Source organism: Parasteatoda tepidariorum, chromosome 9 (assembly GCF_982258835.1).
Source record: "Parasteatoda tepidariorum strain Cologne lab strain chromosome 9, Ptep-v5.0, whole genome shotgun sequence".
Taxonomy (NCBI): domain Eukaryota; kingdom Metazoa; phylum Arthropoda; class Arachnida; order Araneae; family Theridiidae; genus Parasteatoda; species Parasteatoda tepidariorum.
Genome location: NC_141763.1, coordinates 22227731 through 22247469, shown reverse-complemented (window position 1 = coordinate 22247469; position 19739 = coordinate 22227731). Strand labels below are relative to the sequence as shown.

Here is a 19739-nt window from a genome sequence, read left to right as displayed (position 1 = left end):
AAAAAAATGTGCTTTTGAAACATCGTGAGGCTTTTGTTAATTACTTATTTAAAATAATAAAGTTGTATTGACTAATGGTCAAATGGTTTTAATGTAAAAATAAATGTAAGTTTATTTATTTATTTATTACTATTTTCCTTTTTGAAAATAAAATAGACTAAAGATTTAAATGTTTAAAAATAATACTTAACTAACAAATTATTAAATGAACACGTATTTAAGGAATTTTTAAAAAAATTTAAAAAATATTCTATATTTAAGAGCATTATTGTTAAATTATTGAAAAGCGTTAAAACCTTGCTTAACTTTTCATTTAATTTAAAAAAATTTAGTAATTTTAACTAACAGCCAAATTAAAAAAAAAAGAATGCAAACTGTTTCAATTTCCTCAAAAATGAAAGCAAATTAATTAAATGTAGGTTTTGTTTTAATTTTTTTACAACTAAAAGCTACTGAAGATTTATTGGTTTAAAAACTAATAAAATTCTATCAAATCATTATATTTATGTGAATAAAATAAATTTAAAAAAAAACTAACTTTTTATGACAAAGTATAAATTAGTTAAATACAAAATATATAAAATATTCAATTGTATCACTTTTAAAAAAAAATCAATAAAGAATCTTTTTTTAAATTCATGATTTCTTTTCATTAACATATTAAATTCAGAACGAAAATTTAAGATAACAGCGATTGCGGGAACAGTAGGTCTGCTGAAAATAATTTACAATGTTAAATCCAGACAGGAAAAAAAAAAGTGACAAAATAATGCGCAATGATCGCTAAGTAGCAAAAGTATCTTGAAATAATTTACTTGAAACGTTATATCCCGTCGAAATAAAACGCACAGCCATCACAAAATAAGTCCCACTGAAAATAATATTCAAGAAATGTAAAATCCCAAGGTAAAAAATGGCGCATAAAGAAACTATGCATTGCGTTCTATATTTCAACGATGTTCCTCGCTCTTCGCTATTCAACATCATGAACATCATCTTCGTAGCTAAATATGTAATCACAAATTTTCTTCGCAGCTAGACGAAATCAAAATAGTCTTTTTCAGCACAGCGTTAGCATAGGCAAGAATCCTCGCACGTTAAACCGCGAACGTTGTCTTAAATCATATTCCCAATGCATCGCCTAAAATGAAAGTAATTATATCGGCCTGCCGATATGTGTGTTAAGTCGATAATCCGCGATAGATCGATTTAAAAATGCCTAAGAGTAGTGCTCGTTAAAATTGCCGCATCATAACAAAAACAAAAGTTCTTGCTTTGTTTTTTTTTAAAAAAATAGGAGAGCCAAACAAAAAAATAATTGTTCTCAATTCTTATAACAAAAATTTAACGTTAAAAATTTAGAAAATCGCCGGATTTTTAGAAAAAAAATGACGAAAAAGAAGGCTTTTTAAAATATGCTATCAAAAAAAAAAAAAAACACATTTAATCAAAAAAGCAAGAGAGAAACAGAAAATTTTCATAAATTCTTAAAACAAAACTTGCAATGCAGAAAATAAATTTTCGATTTTACCGGTTATCTAATTAGTATAACTCTAAAAGAAAAAGTAGAGATAAAATATATATTAGAAACGCTGTTGAAAAGCAGCGCTATATATATATATATATATACATATATATATATAAAAGCAAAACAGCGAAAGTTAAAAAAGAAAACAAAAATTTCACTCTTTTTAAAACAAAAAATGTCGATGATAAAACGACGAAAATGACTTTCCTGATTAAAACTATTCCTCGCTGAATATTCATAATATCACTAATATTAAAAAATGGAGTCATTTATAAAATTAAATTTCAGAAGAAAATATAATAAAATGAAAAAATCCACTTTGCCTTGTGACGATCACTAGATGCTGTTAGCCATTCCTTATATTTTTCATCAAGTGTCCATAAATTATTAAAAACACACTTTCCTGGGCATTTCTAACAATTTCACATTTGAATGAAGTATCAAAGCTTCCACAAGTGCTATCAGAAGAATTGAATTTCTCTAATCCTATGGATGTAGAAGGTCAATGCTGATAAAGTACTTTAGCACTGTCTAAAAATAAGTCAAGAACTCTTCCCACCTGCAGTATCACGCTTCCCTCTCCCCACACTAAATTTTTTTCTTTCAGAATGATCCAGAAAGAAAGAATACTTTAATGAAAAAAAAATAATAATAAACAATAAGGGTGTGTTTTCTTCCACTTGCTTGTAACCCCTACCCTCACACGCATTCAAAATGTTCTACCCTTGATGCAGGGTCTCATTCCAGGCGAAAGACGTACTTTTTAATTGTGGATATTTTTCTAAGATAAAAAAATTTTTCCAACCAACTAGTGATACTAGAAATTAAGGACTCTTAAAAACCTTGAATCAAAATTAAGTACTTTTAAGAGCCCTTAATTTTCAAAATGAAAACTAAGCAGTTTTTAAGGACTTTTAAGGACCGTGGGAACCCTGTGTAAGATTTTTTTCTCTTCATTAACTGGTCACTTGTGAGCATTTGTTTATTTAACTTTACTTGAAGTGAAATGTATCATATCTAGAAAATAATATAAAATATTTTTAATTTGTGAAAATTTTGTATGCTTAATAATTTGGATCATGTTTTTTAGTTTTAAAAATTTTTTAGGTAAGATTTTCTTCAGCGGTCTGTTCGTATAACCAGACTTACAAGAAATTTGCTTTCTTGTAATCAAAGTTGTAGGTTGGCTAATACAGCAATATACGGTAATCAAATTTTTTTGAGACTGATAGCATAACTTTGTTTATTAAATTTTGCATTTTGGCTTCTGGTAACCCATAGAGAAATACTTTTAGCATCAGTTAACAAAAATGTTTTTTTAAAAAAATACTGTTTTTTACATTTGCATTTTGCATCAGATGATATCCTGCAGATCTTGTACTATTTATTTTTTGTTTTGTTTTTGAAAAAATATTGAACTTGTAGGGACCTTAAACCTAGATTAAGCCCTTTAACTGAATTTTTCATATTGATCAAATTTCTTAACATTTTCCCTGTTCTATAGCCACTTTATGTATCTACGCATTGAAAACTGTGTACAAACTAACAAAAATAAAACTGTATCCTTTTGAGCACTGTAAATAGAACTAGGTATAAGAAATAAAAATTTTTAATTTTAAAAAAAGCACACAGGATATACTTACGTGACAGTGGTACTAATTTGAACACTACGACGTCCAGGGGTAGGAAATTCTCTTGAATTTACATATCCTACTCGAGATATTAAATCTTCTAGGTTGTTCTTGCTGTTTCCTTCGACTGTTACTTCACTAAGATCTGAATTAGTCAAAAGTTCCTGCAATAAAAATATTACATATAAAAATTTATAATGCAATATAGAAAAATAACTAGGGTTAGACAAAAATATTTCCCATGATTACAGGTGTTTTTAGGAATTCTCAAACCCAGAATGATCCTTGAAGAAAAACTTAGAAATGATTTTAAAAATTGGCAGCAACTTTGGCATGAAGTTGCACAAAAATATTTACTTTCAATCAACATCTTAGTTTGAGAATTAGTAGCCTAGAAACTTTCACATATTTAATGATTAACTGCAAAATTGGGAAATTCTACTACTGGCCAGTAGAAAGAAGCATTTTTAACAGTGGCCTACCTAAAAGATGCACAATTTTTTTCAAAAATTGAAATAATTAAAGAAATTAATAATGTAAGATGTTTTTTTTTCCAACATTTCTCAAACTATGATAAACATTACAAGGTTTATTTCTAAAATGAAAAAAAAAAATACATAAAAATAAAAAAAAACATTAAATTAATTTTCAGAATATTAAAAAATATCGATAATAATTTCATATATATTAAAAGAAATATACTAATAAAATTCATAGCAACAATTTCAATGAAAAAAATAGCAGCCAGATGAAGACTTGCAGAAATTTTTTTAATCATTATTTGTTATATTCAGAGGCTTAATTTTGCTTTGCCATTAATTTTGCATTATGTTTTTATGACAAAACATATTGATAATTTTTAACAGCGTTTTTTTTTAAATGATACTATTTAATTATCAATAAAACTCAGAACTGAAATTCCTGTCATTCAATCTAATAGTTTCTATCAAATATTCAGTAAATTTTACTTTTCTTTTTTGCCTTGTGCCAAAAGCCAAATAAATTCCATAAAGGGGAAAAGAAAACTATTTCCTCTGATGAAGTTATCATTTGATCTAAGTTCTATTTATTTTGATTTCTAGGACTCATAAAAATACTTCAATCAAAAAAAAAAAAAAAAAAAAAAAAAAAAAAAAAAAAAAAAAAAAGAGCCAATGATTAAAATTTCTAATGATGGATTGAGAAGGATGAGCAAAATATTAAAGTATACAGTGGTTTTCGAATTGTAATTGATTATTTGCTTAAAGTTGTGGTTAGTTCTATCCCCAGTTCAAACTAATGAGGTACCATTTCCCATCGTAGCTTGAATCCTGTAAAGTTCCAGATTGAAGGATACCAGCTTGTCTTGTAAGTAAAGTAAGTATGTATTATGAAATTGTGGAGATTTAAACGCCACGGCCAGTTGTGGGAACAGTTTACTTTTTATTTGTTACTAACCTATGAACTTCCAGGAATTAATTAAAAAAGAGTCAAATAACTTCAAAATTAATTTTTTTATGACAAGAGCCCTGAAAAATATATCTTAATAATTAGGATAAAAGTTTATTTCTCTTAAAATTATTGCAGGATTCATTCTTAGTAAAATAAGCAAAAGTAGGAAAGAATTAAATTTAAAGCAGCAAAGAGTTTAATCTAAATCTAATTTTTTGCAGCTTAATTGAATTTTTTATAGGAATTATTCACGTAATCAGTTTTTGAGTTTGCATTTAAGAATTGCGTTTCAGTAATCAAAAGATGTAAAGAAGTAAAATTTTGATAAAATTTAAAGTGGCAAGGTGGCAAGTAGATAAATGAAAATTTCATAGGATCACTTCACATCAGGTATAGAGAAATGCAATTAATACTATTTATTCAAGTATTGCATATGTAATTAAATATGTAACTTACTTCATATCGGCAAAATCATTAATTTTTTATAAAAATTTCTTAATTTGTTCTTAGCTAAGTTTAATTCAATTATGAGTGATTTTTTTAAAATCTGAAATATCAGGAAAGGCTATTGCGAGAGATTTCTAATTTTTGAGGGGGACATATATCCACCTTATCTCGTGCCAATGGCATTCACGTTCATGATGCCAATTAGTTTATATAATCAATGATGGATCACAACTAAATTTAGGACATAAGCTATTTTAAAGCAGTGGCATAACTAGTAAATTTATATGCTTTTCTGTAACTTTTTTTCAAAAACTGAAAAACAAAATATTTCATAACAAAATATTGTATGCAAATGTAAATTTAAAAGTAGACATATTTAAACTTCTGCAGTTTATAAAGAAAATTATTTTTTTTAAAGGACAGGCACTGAACTTTTGTTCTTTACCTCGGAAGATGCTGGAAGAGTTGCTCATTCAACATTACCCTGAGGGCACCTGTGAACCTAAGTCACGAACATTACCCACACCACACTGTCACATATACCCGTTTATAGGGTGGACTACATTCACACAACAGAGAACAGACAGAGAGAGAAACATGCATGCGCTGAGCGGGATTCAAATTCGCAACCATTGGCTTTACAGTCAGGAACGCTGACCGCTCAACCACCCAATCAGCAATATAAATAAAACTAGCATTTATTACATATATACATGAAATTAAGATTGATATACTTTGACATTGAAATAAAAATTAACATGCTTCACAAAGTAATAAAGTTTGACATTTTACAATGTAAAAAAGTGACATATTTTACAATGAATTGAAACAAAACATTGGTTCATGTGCAATTAAAAATAAAATTTTGTACAGCTGTTCAGTTTCAAAGCAGCAAAACTAGTAATAATATGAACTAACTAACCATTCCGGGTTCTAGGAGATCAGCAGGGGGTACTTCTAAACCTTCCTTGCATCGATGAAGACAGGCTAATACTTCTGGATTTTCTGTTCGGCCTCGCAATACAGACAGACCAGCAAGGAATCCATGGAAATTGAAGGCCATTTTTTCATCTTTTCCTAGAAAGTAAATATAAATTTTTTTTATGGTGAAGTAACTAACCAAAACATATTTTATTACTTTTAAAATCACTTAATTTTTAAAATTACATGAGTGCAACAATCAAATAACAAACAAAATAAATTACTTTACATAACAAAACAAAATAAATTACTTTTGATGCAAAAACAAGAATCGTAATAATTAAAGACAACAGTTCAATTTTAACTACAAAATAGTCTTTTTTTTTCTTCTTTTTCAGACACTGACGTAACCAGCTTTGCATTTGGGATTTATAAATATTGCTCAACAATTTCTAAATGAAATAGCATTAAATATTCACATATTTGTAGTTATACTTATTGAAGAAATTAGTCAGAAAATAACATCCTAATATATGAAGACTCTTGGGAGCTCAGGCTTTTCAGGATCTTATTTTCTACGAATTGTAAATTATAACATTTGTCTTAAAAGAAACTCGTCTAAATTTTTTTTAATAATAAATGTACTCTATACAAAAAAGATTCTGGGTTTTTCCTAACTATACATTGTTTAAATAAGTACCTCATTAAATATGATTATTTTGCACATAAACTCATCCAGACTTTTTTAGGAAATAAGAACTACTTCTCTTAACAAAAATATTTTTATAAATAAACTATATACCCCGGATGCCCCCGCTAGGGGGCAAGACGGGACTGAGCTTTGAATAATAAATAAACTATTTCAAATAAACAATTTCTACGATACATCATTTGCAAAGTATACTACATAGAACTTAAAAACCTATTATGTTTAGAAACCTAGAAAAACAAACACAGATAAAGTTAAACTAAGCCCAAAATAGTTTAAAACTGAAATAACCAAACAATGTATTCAAAAAAGTATTTTAAATTTTCAGTTTTAAACTATAACATTTTGTTTAGTCATATATTGGTTGAAATAATATGATGTAAATGCAGAGTCTGCATATATAACGAAAGAACAAGTTGAAAAAATACAAGTACAGTATAATCTCGATTATCTGACATTTGATCAGGCAACGGAAGAAGAAGTATATGCAGAGTCTGCATATATAACAAAACAACAAGCTGAAAAAATACTAGTACAGTAAAATCCAGATTATCTGACATTTGATCAGGTGACAAATCCAACGACAAGCTTTTAACACATTTAACCATTATTACAATTGATGTTGTCAAATTACAATTGTGATGATTAAAAAGAAATATGGCAGCAAAAAAAAACTGCAATTAAAAAAATGTACCAGTATTTTTCATGATAGTGAATCATGTCTAATGATAAAAAAATAAAACAAAGTTTCTTTATTTAAAAAGAAAAAAATCCTTTCGAAACAGCCATTACTTATTCAGTTATATATTACTCATAGTTCATGCAATGTTAACTCATAGCTTAATGTTAATTGAGAAAATCTCAGAATTATCTGACGATATCAATTTTCTGACCTACTCCTAATTCTTAAGTTGCAGGATACTAGCGATAATAGAAAATAAATTCGATTTATTGGCTTCATTGCGAATTCTTTACCTTGCCAGCATGCTCCAACAACAAATGTGGTGTTGATATCTTTAGCAGGATGAAGAGGCCAATCATCAACAATGTCTGGGTTGTTGGTTTGTATTTTGAATTGTTGTCCATCCACATAGAGGGTAGACTGTAATAATAAAAAATGATAAAGATGAAAAATTCTCACATGATTTTCTGGATAACTAGAAATTAACTATTATCAGATAAATGCCACAAGATAAACAGCATGGCACTTTCACTTACTCCGTCCAACAACGCTCATATGGAGAGCAAAACTTTTTAGTTTTATCTGACATATAAAATGGCATATTTACAATTAATTGAACCATAAGTAATGAAATAACTGTATATTTATATATTATTAAATTGTTCCATAAATATACTTGGATTCCATAATAAAATGATGAAGAAAACAAACACAACGTTTATTTCATACTGACAGAACAAAAATATGAGAAAGAATAAATCATTGGCACAGCGCCATGTATGGATATTAATTTAAATCATAAATCTTAGCCATTATTCAACACATATGCTTGCATGATATTTTTCTTAAAAAAAACTTTGAATGTCACAAAAATTAAGAACAATATTAAGAAATATACAATCTACAATAGTATCATATTTAATGATTATCAATATTTCACATAATGATAATTATGAAATGCAATACTATTGTGTGTTGATAAATTTTATTTGGATAGTGAAAATATTAACCATTGTAAAAACAATGCAATTAGTTCAGATTTAGTTCAATGCAATTAGTTGGAAAAATATCACAATTTATAATTAAGTATCAATATATTTTTACAATGCATCTCAATATTTAAATTTTTTATCAGCTATCGGGAACAACATTCATTTTGGCAATAATTTAGAAAAGCTGTAGCCAACACACACTCTTATCCTTATAACCCAGGGGTCGCCAAACTTTTTTGATCATCGACCCCTATATAATTTTTCGAAATCTCCATCGACCCCCGCAAAAGTAATTTTCTGTTAATTAAAATAAAACTATATTAGATACTGTGTTTGTACATTTATTTTATGATTTTAAACATTTATTAAAGTAATAGTACATTGTGTAACAATAGTTTTATGAAAAATATATTAATATTGAAATTTAAATGCCTTATTATTAAATAATAAGTAATTATGCATAAGTATATATAATAAGTAAAGTAACTAAAGATTTACTGCTTCTTGATCAATGAGATGGGTGTGCCTGGTGTTTTTTTGCAAGGTTCGCTATATTGGGTTCAAAATTGGTCAATTTTAATTTTCGTCAAAATTGGTCAATTTTGTAATTTTCGTAAAAAACTACAAAGTGTGCTATAGTTTTGTCGCGGGCTGTACTAATCCATATTATTAATGCTTACCTTTTTTGTGCATTGATAATTAAAATTGATATCTAAACCAAACGAATGGTTTTATCGAAGCAATAACTAATTATCCAAAACTGCAAAATTTTTAATAATGACACTGCAAATATTCAACACAGTTTGCAAAGATAGCTGAAACTGCGTATGATATTTGCATTTGTAACGTCAATGCTCGTCACACGTGACATTTGGACAAGCGCACATATGCATATGACTTATAAACTGCGCTGAGTTCGTGCCACTGCGCGGTGGTACGTAAATACTTGTTTCACCCCAATAAATATACGTTTATTAATTTATATTTTATAAAGAAACTGATATTGAGTCAATTATTAAAAAAAATCACAAATTTCACATACTTAATTAGGTATGTGTGATTTGCGTATTGAGAACTGTTTTTTTTTCCGACCCACAATCGACCCTTCCGATTCGGATCGACCCCCATTCGCCCCCCTGTCTCAGATCGACCCCCGCTTTTGTTAAATAGACCCCTGGGGGTCTATATAGACCACTTTGGCGACCTCTGTTATAACCAATAAGTACCCAAATTTTTGGATAATTCTAAGTTTGTTCAATTCAATTGTCATGATTCAAAGTGGTAAATCCATCAAAAAAAATTTATTACACAAATTAAATACACAAATATTTTAATATTTATAATACAATTATAGTTTTTACCTCCGGAAAGTTCACACTGACAGCATAATGATGCCATTGGTTATCACAGACTTCAGGCATTTTCCATCGCCATTCTGCAGGTCTAAATACACTGGGTCTTTCTTGGTAAAATTCCCTTCGCAACAGCAATATTAGGCGACAATTCCTTACAAATATTGAGTAATGATGGCGATTCATTTCTGAAAGATAATTTCCACATATAATTTCAGAATCCAACAGAAAAAAAATCATGTAAATAATAGCAACTTTATCCAGGGTGCGTAGTCAAATCTTTCAACAAAAAATAAGCACCTTTTAAGTACTTTTTAAGCACTCAAAAAATATTTTTAAGAGGTATATACATTAACGAAAAGCAAAATAATTTTCAAAGACTTCACAAGATCATGATAAAATAACTAGTTTCAGACAAAGAACTCTTTTCTCTATTACATAGCCATTATAAAATGATTGAGAGATTTTTCAGTTTGATATCAGAGAGTGGAAAATGAAGTCTGAAATTGAGAATGTCTTGCAAAATGCAGCAGAGTTGCGCATGAGAGTGCAATAATTTCACCGAACCCAGCTCAGTATACATGCACATACAGACTTGCAAGTATTTCATCAAGCATAGTAAAATTATTGGCTATTTCATAAGCTATGGACCAATGGTACGTCGAAATGGATTGTGGTTGAATGAATTGTGAAAACATTGTATAGGACACAGTGTGAAAAGCACACTTTTACATAATACGCGGCAAAAATCGACAAGGTAAAGAAAGATAAATCTCATTTTCGAAAAGGGAAAATTAAGCACTTTAAAAAAATACCCTATGAAAAAAGCACTTTAAGGGCTTTTAAAAATTGAAAATAAGCACCTTTAAGCACTTTTTAAAAATGCTATGCACCATCTCTCTCTCTATATATATATATTTATATATATATACACAGAGAGAGAGAGAAAGAGATAATTATATATACAGAGCTCATTCTAGGCAGAAAAAAGGGCAGGGTGCAAAAGCTTAAAAAAGGTGCATTATTATTCTAAAAAGGTAATAATTTCACGTTCTATTAAAAACACGAATTCTTTACACGTTCCATTAAAAAACATTGTCAATTAGTAAAAGAATTTTTTTTTTACTTAACTAAAAGTAGCATAGCAATCATTAATTACTTATTTCCATTAATAAATTAACATATATATCGAGTTAGTGAGCTAATTAGCTTAATAATTTATTTAAAATGCATGCATATATTATTAAAATAATAAATGTATGTTTTTAAGTGTCTGTAGTTATGATTAAATAATTAAAATTATTAATAATAATTATGATTTAATGATAGTGGAAGTAACTGCAAACTTTCAAAGACAAGTGCAACAATGGGTTGTGATGGCTATTTTTCCTTTCCCATATAAATCTATGTATTGACAGCAATGACAAACTAAATAAAAAGAGTTAAAAATAACAGTTCATGAAATCCATTGTAGAGTTTGGGGAAAAAGTAAAGAAGGGTTGAGGAAAGAAAGGGCATGGAGTCTATTACATCAGGGCACTAATTTACTCCAGGGGCAACAAGGTGAATTCTTTTGACTAAAAGGGCAGCAGGGTGCTGCGCCCTGTTTACCCTGCCTAGAATGAGCTCTGATGTATATACACCGAAGAGCCATTACATTATGACCACCCTCCATCTATAACAATGGGCTCGCCCAGATTTTCATGGTTTCTTGCCCAAGAACAATGTTTTCATGGGGCACATTAAGACCCATAATTCTCATAGAACAATCCTTGACGTCTGTAAGCTACTTGAACATAATTGCAGACCAGGTTCACCCATTCATGGCAACAGTTTTCCTGCAGGGGATGGTGTTTCCCTACAGGATAATGTAACATGTCAGATGGGTCGAATCGCCAAGGATTGGTTCGAGAAACATTCCAGCGACTTTCAAGTCATGTCTTGGCCCCCAAATTCACCTGACCTTAATCCAATAGAGCATTTGTGGTCCTACTTGGAAAACCAAATTTGTGCTGCCACGCTACCCCCTCGCAATGTGAGGGAATTGCAGGACCAGTTGCTGAGCGCTTGGTACCAGATACCTCATACTACCTATCAGCACCTTGTGGAATAAATGCCACTGCGGGTGCTAGCAATTTTGAGGGCTAAAGGTGGTCCTACATGTTATTAGCAGGGTGGTCATAACGTAATGGCTCTTTGGTGCATGTAATAGAACAAATTACTAAAAAAACAAGATACTTGTCAATAAGTTGGGCACAAAACTATCAAACTACTTAGATGACTAACTTTTTTAGGAATATTTACTTGTTTTTGTAATCTGTCATTAGAAATAATAAAATAGAGTTAGCATTAATTGTGAAAAAATAACTAACTGTGATCATCAGCATTGCAAATGATATGTTCTTTCATGTGAGTGTCATTATGGTCTGGGTAAGGTTCATGTTTCATCCAGAATGCAACTGTGAAATTGTCCGTCAGATTGTGACTCAAGGTGCTTTCGGGGATGACCACAGCATTGGAAGTTCCGTCAAACTCATAGATCTGATCACTTTCATGCCCGTCATCAGTAGGAAGGCTTCTTGTCCATTCGGCACCAATGCCTGGACTGGGCAGGAGGTCAATACTATCTGAACTGGCACCTGGAGTAGAAATAAAAACAAAAATATAGAAACAATACAAAAAATGAAATTCAAAAAGTTTACTAACTATTCAAAACAAACAAAAATGATTGCCAGACATAAGATATTATCCTTTTGTTTGAGGGGATTGAATCTAGTTAACATGCGTTATATACTAGTGAATTAGTATTTAATATTTATAGTGGTAGTTACGCCACATTACTCCCCTTCCAGAATCTGTGATAGTATTCGATGAACAAATACCACTAGTTGATTTACGCCGTTTTTTTTTATTTTTAAATTTATATCATTTTTGCTAATTTTATTTTTTCTTCATTTCTGTGTTCATTTATATTTCTTTTTATTGGCTGAGAGACATTTTACCAGTTATTATTATTAGTTTTTTTTTCTTTTTTTTTTTAGCGCTATATTTTTAGGCAAATCAACTGTTTAATGGTGGACCAACCATCGATATTGGCAAGCTCATATCTCATCCGCGGTCAACATTATGAGACAATGTTTAAATTGACCATGTCAACCTTCATCTATCAAAAGGTACCTCAAGATCGAATCAAGTTAACATGTCTTATATACTAGTGAATTGGTATTCAATATTTATAGTGGTAGTTACGCCTCAATTTAACATTATCATCACAATATGTTATAGAGTCATTCGATGGTGATTTTTAAGCTTGTATAGCGTCATTTCAATGAAAAAAACAAAAATCAGTACAAAAAAAAAAACAAAAAGTTTGCAAAATGTTAAAAACATAATTGATGAGCAGACTTAACTAATTTCTATTCTTTTTCTTGTTTGTTCTTTTGTTACACAAAAAATAATCACCCCAATCTAGTATAGCCTGTGAAAAGCAATCAGTAGTGATTCTTTTTCATGATTGGTTAAGAACTTAGGAGAGCTAATTATTTTTTAGAGTGGTAATAAAGAGGGCTCAATAATCTTGTCTTTAGTCTTAAGAAAAATAGAATAAAAAAAGTTTCAGAAAATCGAACACAATTTGAAATCAAAAGTGCATTGTTAATTAAGGAAGTACAGTCGGCAAAAAAAAAAAGATATCACCCTGAATAACTTTCGTTCTAATGATCGGATTTTCACGAACTAAGTGTTAATCTTAATGGTTCCTGGGGGTGACCTCAAATATGCTAATTAATTAGTGCTAACTATTAATTAAGTTACGAAATCAGACACAAAAACGTACTTTCTCTGAATAAACATATATTTTTTCTTACATATTTGGATTCTTAACCTTCAAAATATAGGGGGTAGCCGCAATCTGGGAAATATGGTCCCCATAGTTTGGTCAGGAGAGCGATCCAAAGTTCGTACCCCTTAATGTTAATTTCACTTTTTACGTTTTTAGTCATATTTTAAAAACTAATAAAGCAATTAGAAGAAAATTTCACCCAGTCATAAAAATCATTTACCCAAAGATAATTTCACAAAAAAAATAATTTTTAATAATTGTTAATTATTTTTTATTATTTAATTAAATTAAGGATGAAAAATTTTTGAATTATAAGGTATGAATTTTTTTATACCATATTAATCTACATATTTTTCAATTGAAAAATCTAAAGTTTCAACTGTTTTTATTTATTAGAAGCTGAGAAAAATTAAAATGAATTATTTTTAAAAAAATAATTTGGCGACAATGAAGAAATGATTAAATGGAGCGATTAATATTAAAATGTGATAAACTTGCGAGGAACTTGACTTCGCGCGCTTAGCATAAAATTTCATTCATATTTTTTTCGCTAATAATCGTTTGCTTATTTTTTCATTTTTATTTTTTTAAGCTATAAAATACGATGTTTCTTCTTTAGTCGTCTAAAATTCTATTTGCAATTTAGTAAAGAAATTTGAATAAAACATTTTATTGAATAAAATACATTTTATTCAGAGAATGTGGAGTTTTATAAAAGCATGCTTCTGATAGAATATGATTATACAACAGATTGTGCTTCTTTAATGTGATTATTTTTATTTTATTTTTCTCAATAACTGATAAAATTTCAATAATATACATACGAATGAATAAATTTGGAATAAAATATTCATCAATTTCTTGAATATATATTTTATAAATATTAATAAAAATACGCAGTCAACATTTTTAAGCATCTCTCACAACATCGCAAATTTCTCAAAATCTTATAGGGTAAACTAACCAGTGAAGGAATACTTAAGCTTAGCTTGTCTTTAAAAAAAAATCATAAAAATTTCAAAATTTGTAATTTTAGCTAAATGACGTATTTGTTATTAAATGCATGTCGACATATTTGTTATTAAATGCAAATTATGTAAAAAAAATTTCGATAACTTACATAATATTGTTTTAAGCTTTTGGTGGTTTAAATAATAAGTAGTAAGATAACCAAGTGAAGGAACAGTTCCTAAATTGAATAAACACTAAATTTTCCAGTGAATGAACACTTAATTTTGAGAATGTTTGATGCTCGTTAGGAATCCTTAGGCCACACAGATATCTGTCGCCCTGTAGATGCCTGAATTGACTGATGTTAACATCATATCAGATATATATATATATATATATATATATATATATATATATATATATATATATATATATGAATATATATATATATATATATATATATATATATATATATATATATATATATATATATATATATATATATATATATATATATATATATATATATATATAACAAAAATAATCATAGTAGCAGTATTTGGTGGTAAATGTAGCTTATCGTAATTGAAGAATATGCTGTGCGACATTTTATGGTGAATTTGCGAACGTAAGTTTCAGAATGTATCGAAACAAGTGGATGCTATTTGCTAATCATCTTTATCCAAAGAAAACCATGTAACGTAAATATCTAGCAAAATGAGGCAATTTTTTAAACAATGAATCCTACAATATGCAACATATTATTTCAATATCTTATTCTTAAACATAACATATTTCAATGTTTTTAAAATGCCACTAAACATTCAGCAATTCATTGAGTTATAGAAAAAAGAAATCGTAAATTACAGAAAACCTTGTGAATGTGCATTAGAATTACTATACAATCTACATTTTATTTTTCATGCACTTTTTTTTTCTTCAAACTTTCATGCCTAGAAGACTCGATTAAAGCTGTAAAAATCATTATCCCTAAAAGTTTGTATATAACTATTATAAGTTATGTTAATTTGATTTTAGTATGAAATCCTCGAATAAACATAGCAAAAATAGCATAATCTAATTTAGATTATGATTAATTATTTAGATTATGCTATTTTTGCTATGTTTATTCGAGGATTTCATACTAAAATCAAATTAACATAACTTATAATAGTTATATACAAAATTTCATGTATCAGATAAAAAGTTCAGGTATTTAAATTCTGAAAACTTATAAATCGATTCAAATTTTCTTTTCAAAAGAGATTAAAATAATTTTTTATTTTATTTATTTATTTTTTTTTTTTTGCTTTTTGGACATAAATGAACTTAAAAATTGTCTATTGCCCAGAAACTTCGAGGTGTTTTCTATTAACTATTAATTAAACCTCTCAGAGCAATCACAAAACATTATTTCAATTTTTTTACAGTCAGAAATTGGTTGCCTAGCAACCTAGTAAAATTAAGCGTTTCTCTTTTGAATCAGTCAAGGGTTATCTTAAAATATTTATTTGCGCAGGCGACTTTTTTTGGCGGTTTTCTGGACTATCGCCAAATATATAAACCTTTATTGCAACCCAATTTACGACCCAATTGTTTTAAAATTTTGTCTACCCCCCCTAATTCAAGTGTCTAGATTCCAAATATGTAAAAAAAAATATATGTTTATTCAGAGAAAGTACGTTTTTGTGTCTGATTTCGTAACTTAATTAATAGTTAGCACTAATTAATTAGCATATTTGAGGTCACCCCCAGGAACCATTAAGATTGACACTTAGTTCGTGAAAATCGGATCATTAGAACGAAAGTTATTCAGGGTGATATCTTTTTTTTTTTGCGGACTGTACATACACATTACCAGTTAAATGTGAAACAAATTAAAAATATGAGACATCAGATGAAACATCAACAAAAAGCATATTTTGGAAGAAATTATCAAGTTGATTATCATAGGCTCATTCGTTTTTCCTTTTGTAAGGTTTACGAAGCAAAAAGCTGAAACAAGAATGTTTTATAAAACGTAAATAATGGGACGGAAATAATTTTTCTGGATGACGAAAATCGCAGCAATAATTCTTAGTTTGAATATTGATCACGAAAAATACTAATTAGTTAAGAAATTAATTATAGTTAGAATATTTAATTAGTAAAAAAAAAAGGTTTATTCTTGTAAAATACTGGGCACATAATATCAGAATATTTCATTTCATAAAAATACACTAAAAGCAAAGTATTTATTTGACATTCATGCATGCAAATGCATTTTACAGCGATATTTAAAAAAAAAATAAAAAAATATAAGGTGATGTTTTTTTAGCACACTTTGCACGAATGTTCGATATGAGATATTCTAAAACCACATGCAAGAAAAAGGTTTCAAAATTTTCTTAATGGATTTCTTCTGCATATTTTTCACTTTTAAGTATTATTCAAAGCTCATATTCTAGAATTCCTTCTTTTTTTGTTTTCGCCATGGAACAGATTCTGCAAACGATAATATTAAAAATATTGAAAGCGCAATGTACGAAAACTGCAGTGAAGCGAAGAATTTTTATTTATTTGTGCTCCGCAGTATTTGGCAGGCGATAACTTTTATTTTTTAAAAAATGGAAGCAGACGAGAAGAATTTGGAATTTTTCACTCATAAGATCGATCGTTAGGAGAACGGGACAGGTATTACGGAGAGGGTTCTTCCGTAACGGCAGCCTCAAGGTCAAATCATCTACCTGCTCACCTTAGCAACGGAAAACATCACTCTCCGGCATTAGGGGAAAAAGAAGTCGATATCTCTTCTTTCTACTAGTATTTTATTTTTTTATTTTCTGAAATAAGTTGTTTCTAATAAGAAAAAGAATAAGCCTTTACTTTTTTTTTTCTCATCTCTTGAATTCGAAATAAATGTTTTATTCTTTCTACATTTCCCATTCCCTCATGGGATATTATGCAACGTCTACATTTATCGTCAAAGGCTGATGCTATTAGTCTAAATTGAAGAGAAATAAAACTTTCGTAATCGACACAAAGTTTGCTGCAACCATTTTGAATTTACTTTATTTCATAAATAAAATTAGAGGCGGTCAAATACAATCAATGATAAGGCTCTTTTTTTTTTTTTTTTTTTTTTTTTTTTTTTGCGACTGTAATGTTTAACATAAATAGATAAATAATAAATAAATATTAGAAATAATTATAAAAGAATTTAAATTAAAAAAACTGCCTACGAAATATAATGCACATTTGTAAATTAACTTGCGCAAATCTCGAATAAATAAATTTTTCATTGTAGAATTCGAATTTTAAAAATTATAAGAAAATAAGAAATGGATATCAATTTAAACAATCGTTTCGAATACTTAACAATGATTATTATGAGTGAAACAACGACGATTGCGAAGTATTTTTTCCCCTGTGAATTCTGAGTGCAAAAATACATTTCGACAAATCAAGATATCACATTACGTTTAAAAAAAAAAAAATGCTAATTTCTTACTTTAGTTTTTTTTTTTTTTGCTGTAAAAAAAGAAAAAGACATACATAAAAACATTTAAAAAAGAAAAATTACAATATATGTGGATTATTTCAATACATATTCAAACGTTAGAGAACAACAACATTAAAATGAAACTAGATTAAGCTGTGTGCAAAGCGTGCGTGGGCAGATTTCTCAAATATTTTAAATAAATATAACATTTAATTAAAAATATTTGCTTCTTTACATTCATGAAAAAATTAAAAACGCATACTTTACTTAAAATAATAAATCTTTTACCATAGAGAAATTCTTGGTTACACTTATGTCAAAATGAAATTAGTGTTTAATAAAAACGTATCTTTTTCATGTTTTCTTCTCCCTTTCTTTTTTTCAGTGTATTACACATGCGCTCGCCAATAGTTCGAACTGCAATGGTACAATTGCAATTTCGTTCTTCAAAACCTGCTAACTTCCTAGCTTTCGCGTTTACTGCTAAATTCCTAAAATTGATTTTTATTTATTTAGATCCCTTTTCATCATTACGTTTCTTTTAATAAATTTAAAATATGAATTTAACGTAATAAAGTACCGGGAACTCATGAAGATTTAAAACACTGATTTATAAGACAAGTAATGAATTTCCATCGCATATTTTAATGCAAGAAGGATTTTGCAACAATCAAATCGAATAATGGAAGCTGATGAGTAAATAGGACAGTCAATCTTCCAGCTCTCTCTGTCCAACTTTATTCAATTAATCCCATTTAAACAATGAGCTTTCACAACATATGCAACGGAAGCTGTCTTCAAGTTCCGTTTCATAACCATGAGGGGAAATGGCTACAGGGAAATCTCCAAACAAGGCCTAACTCGATTCCCAAAATTCAAAACAATGAAACTGTTTTAACGGTATTAACTAATTGAGACAGGCCGGAATGTTACAGAACGCTGCTTCGCGTTCGAAAAGGCATTAAAATTGTACTTAGAAAACTAGCATTTTGGCAGCAACCCACTGGTTGGAAAATCGATCCTTTTATCAAGCTCTGGAAAATCTGGGTGGTAAAATTAATCAAAATTAAACTTCCGTCCTTAATAAATGGGACTCAAGACATACATGACTAGGTCTATTTTTGAGAGAACGATGGAATGTATAACAATCGATATTGTGTTTTAATGAAGTTGGATAACGCTGTGCTTTGGCGGAACTTGCGACGCTTTCTGCGGAAGGTAATTAATTACGATTCTTGTTCTGTACACAGTAAAAAATTTTGGTGCATAAATACCACCATTTATGTTAACGTAAACTAAATACATTTAAGTGCAAAAGTGTAGTCATCATGCAAAAAATTACATAAAATTGACAAAATAACGATTGTTTAAAAGAATTAGCGCCAATATAAGTTGAAGATCTCATTATTTAAGGAAGAAAGTAATAGTCCGAAGATCAAGTTGAAGATTTATAAAACAATTATCCGACCGATAGTTAAGTATGGCAGTGAAACTTGGACAAATAAAGACGAATCTAACCTACTAATCTTCGAAGAGAACATTTTGAGAACAATTTGCGGATAATACACAGTAGAGAATAAGAAACAATAATGAACTTGACCATTTAATCAGAGGAAAAAACATAATTCGATTTATTAAATACAGACGTTTGGCATGGCAGAGGCACATTGAAAGATAAAATGATAATAGAAATCTAAGAAAACTTTTAAATTGGAAACCTTTGAACTCGAGATCAAAAGGGAGACTGAAAAAAAGAGATGGTTGGACGATACC

General features: G+C 28.8%; 1 protein-coding gene across 1 annotated transcript in view; it reads right to left on the bottom strand.

The window, feature by feature from the left end:
• Cals (calsyntenin 1) overlaps positions 1–19739 on the bottom strand; it is a 248623-nt gene that overhangs the window by 18646 nt on the left and 210238 nt on the right. Inside the window, exons 7-11 of the mRNA XM_087151032.1 lie at positions 12066–12332; positions 9703–9881; positions 7643–7769; positions 5960–6114; positions 3172–3323 (exon numbers count right to left, since the gene is read on the bottom strand). Of these exons, the coding sequence (XP_087007158.1) occupies positions 3172–3323; positions 5960–6114; positions 7643–7769; positions 9703–9881; positions 12066–12332 (880 nt within the window). The remainder of the gene's footprint in view (positions 1–3171; positions 3324–5959; positions 6115–7642; positions 7770–9702; positions 9882–12065; positions 12333–19739) is intronic.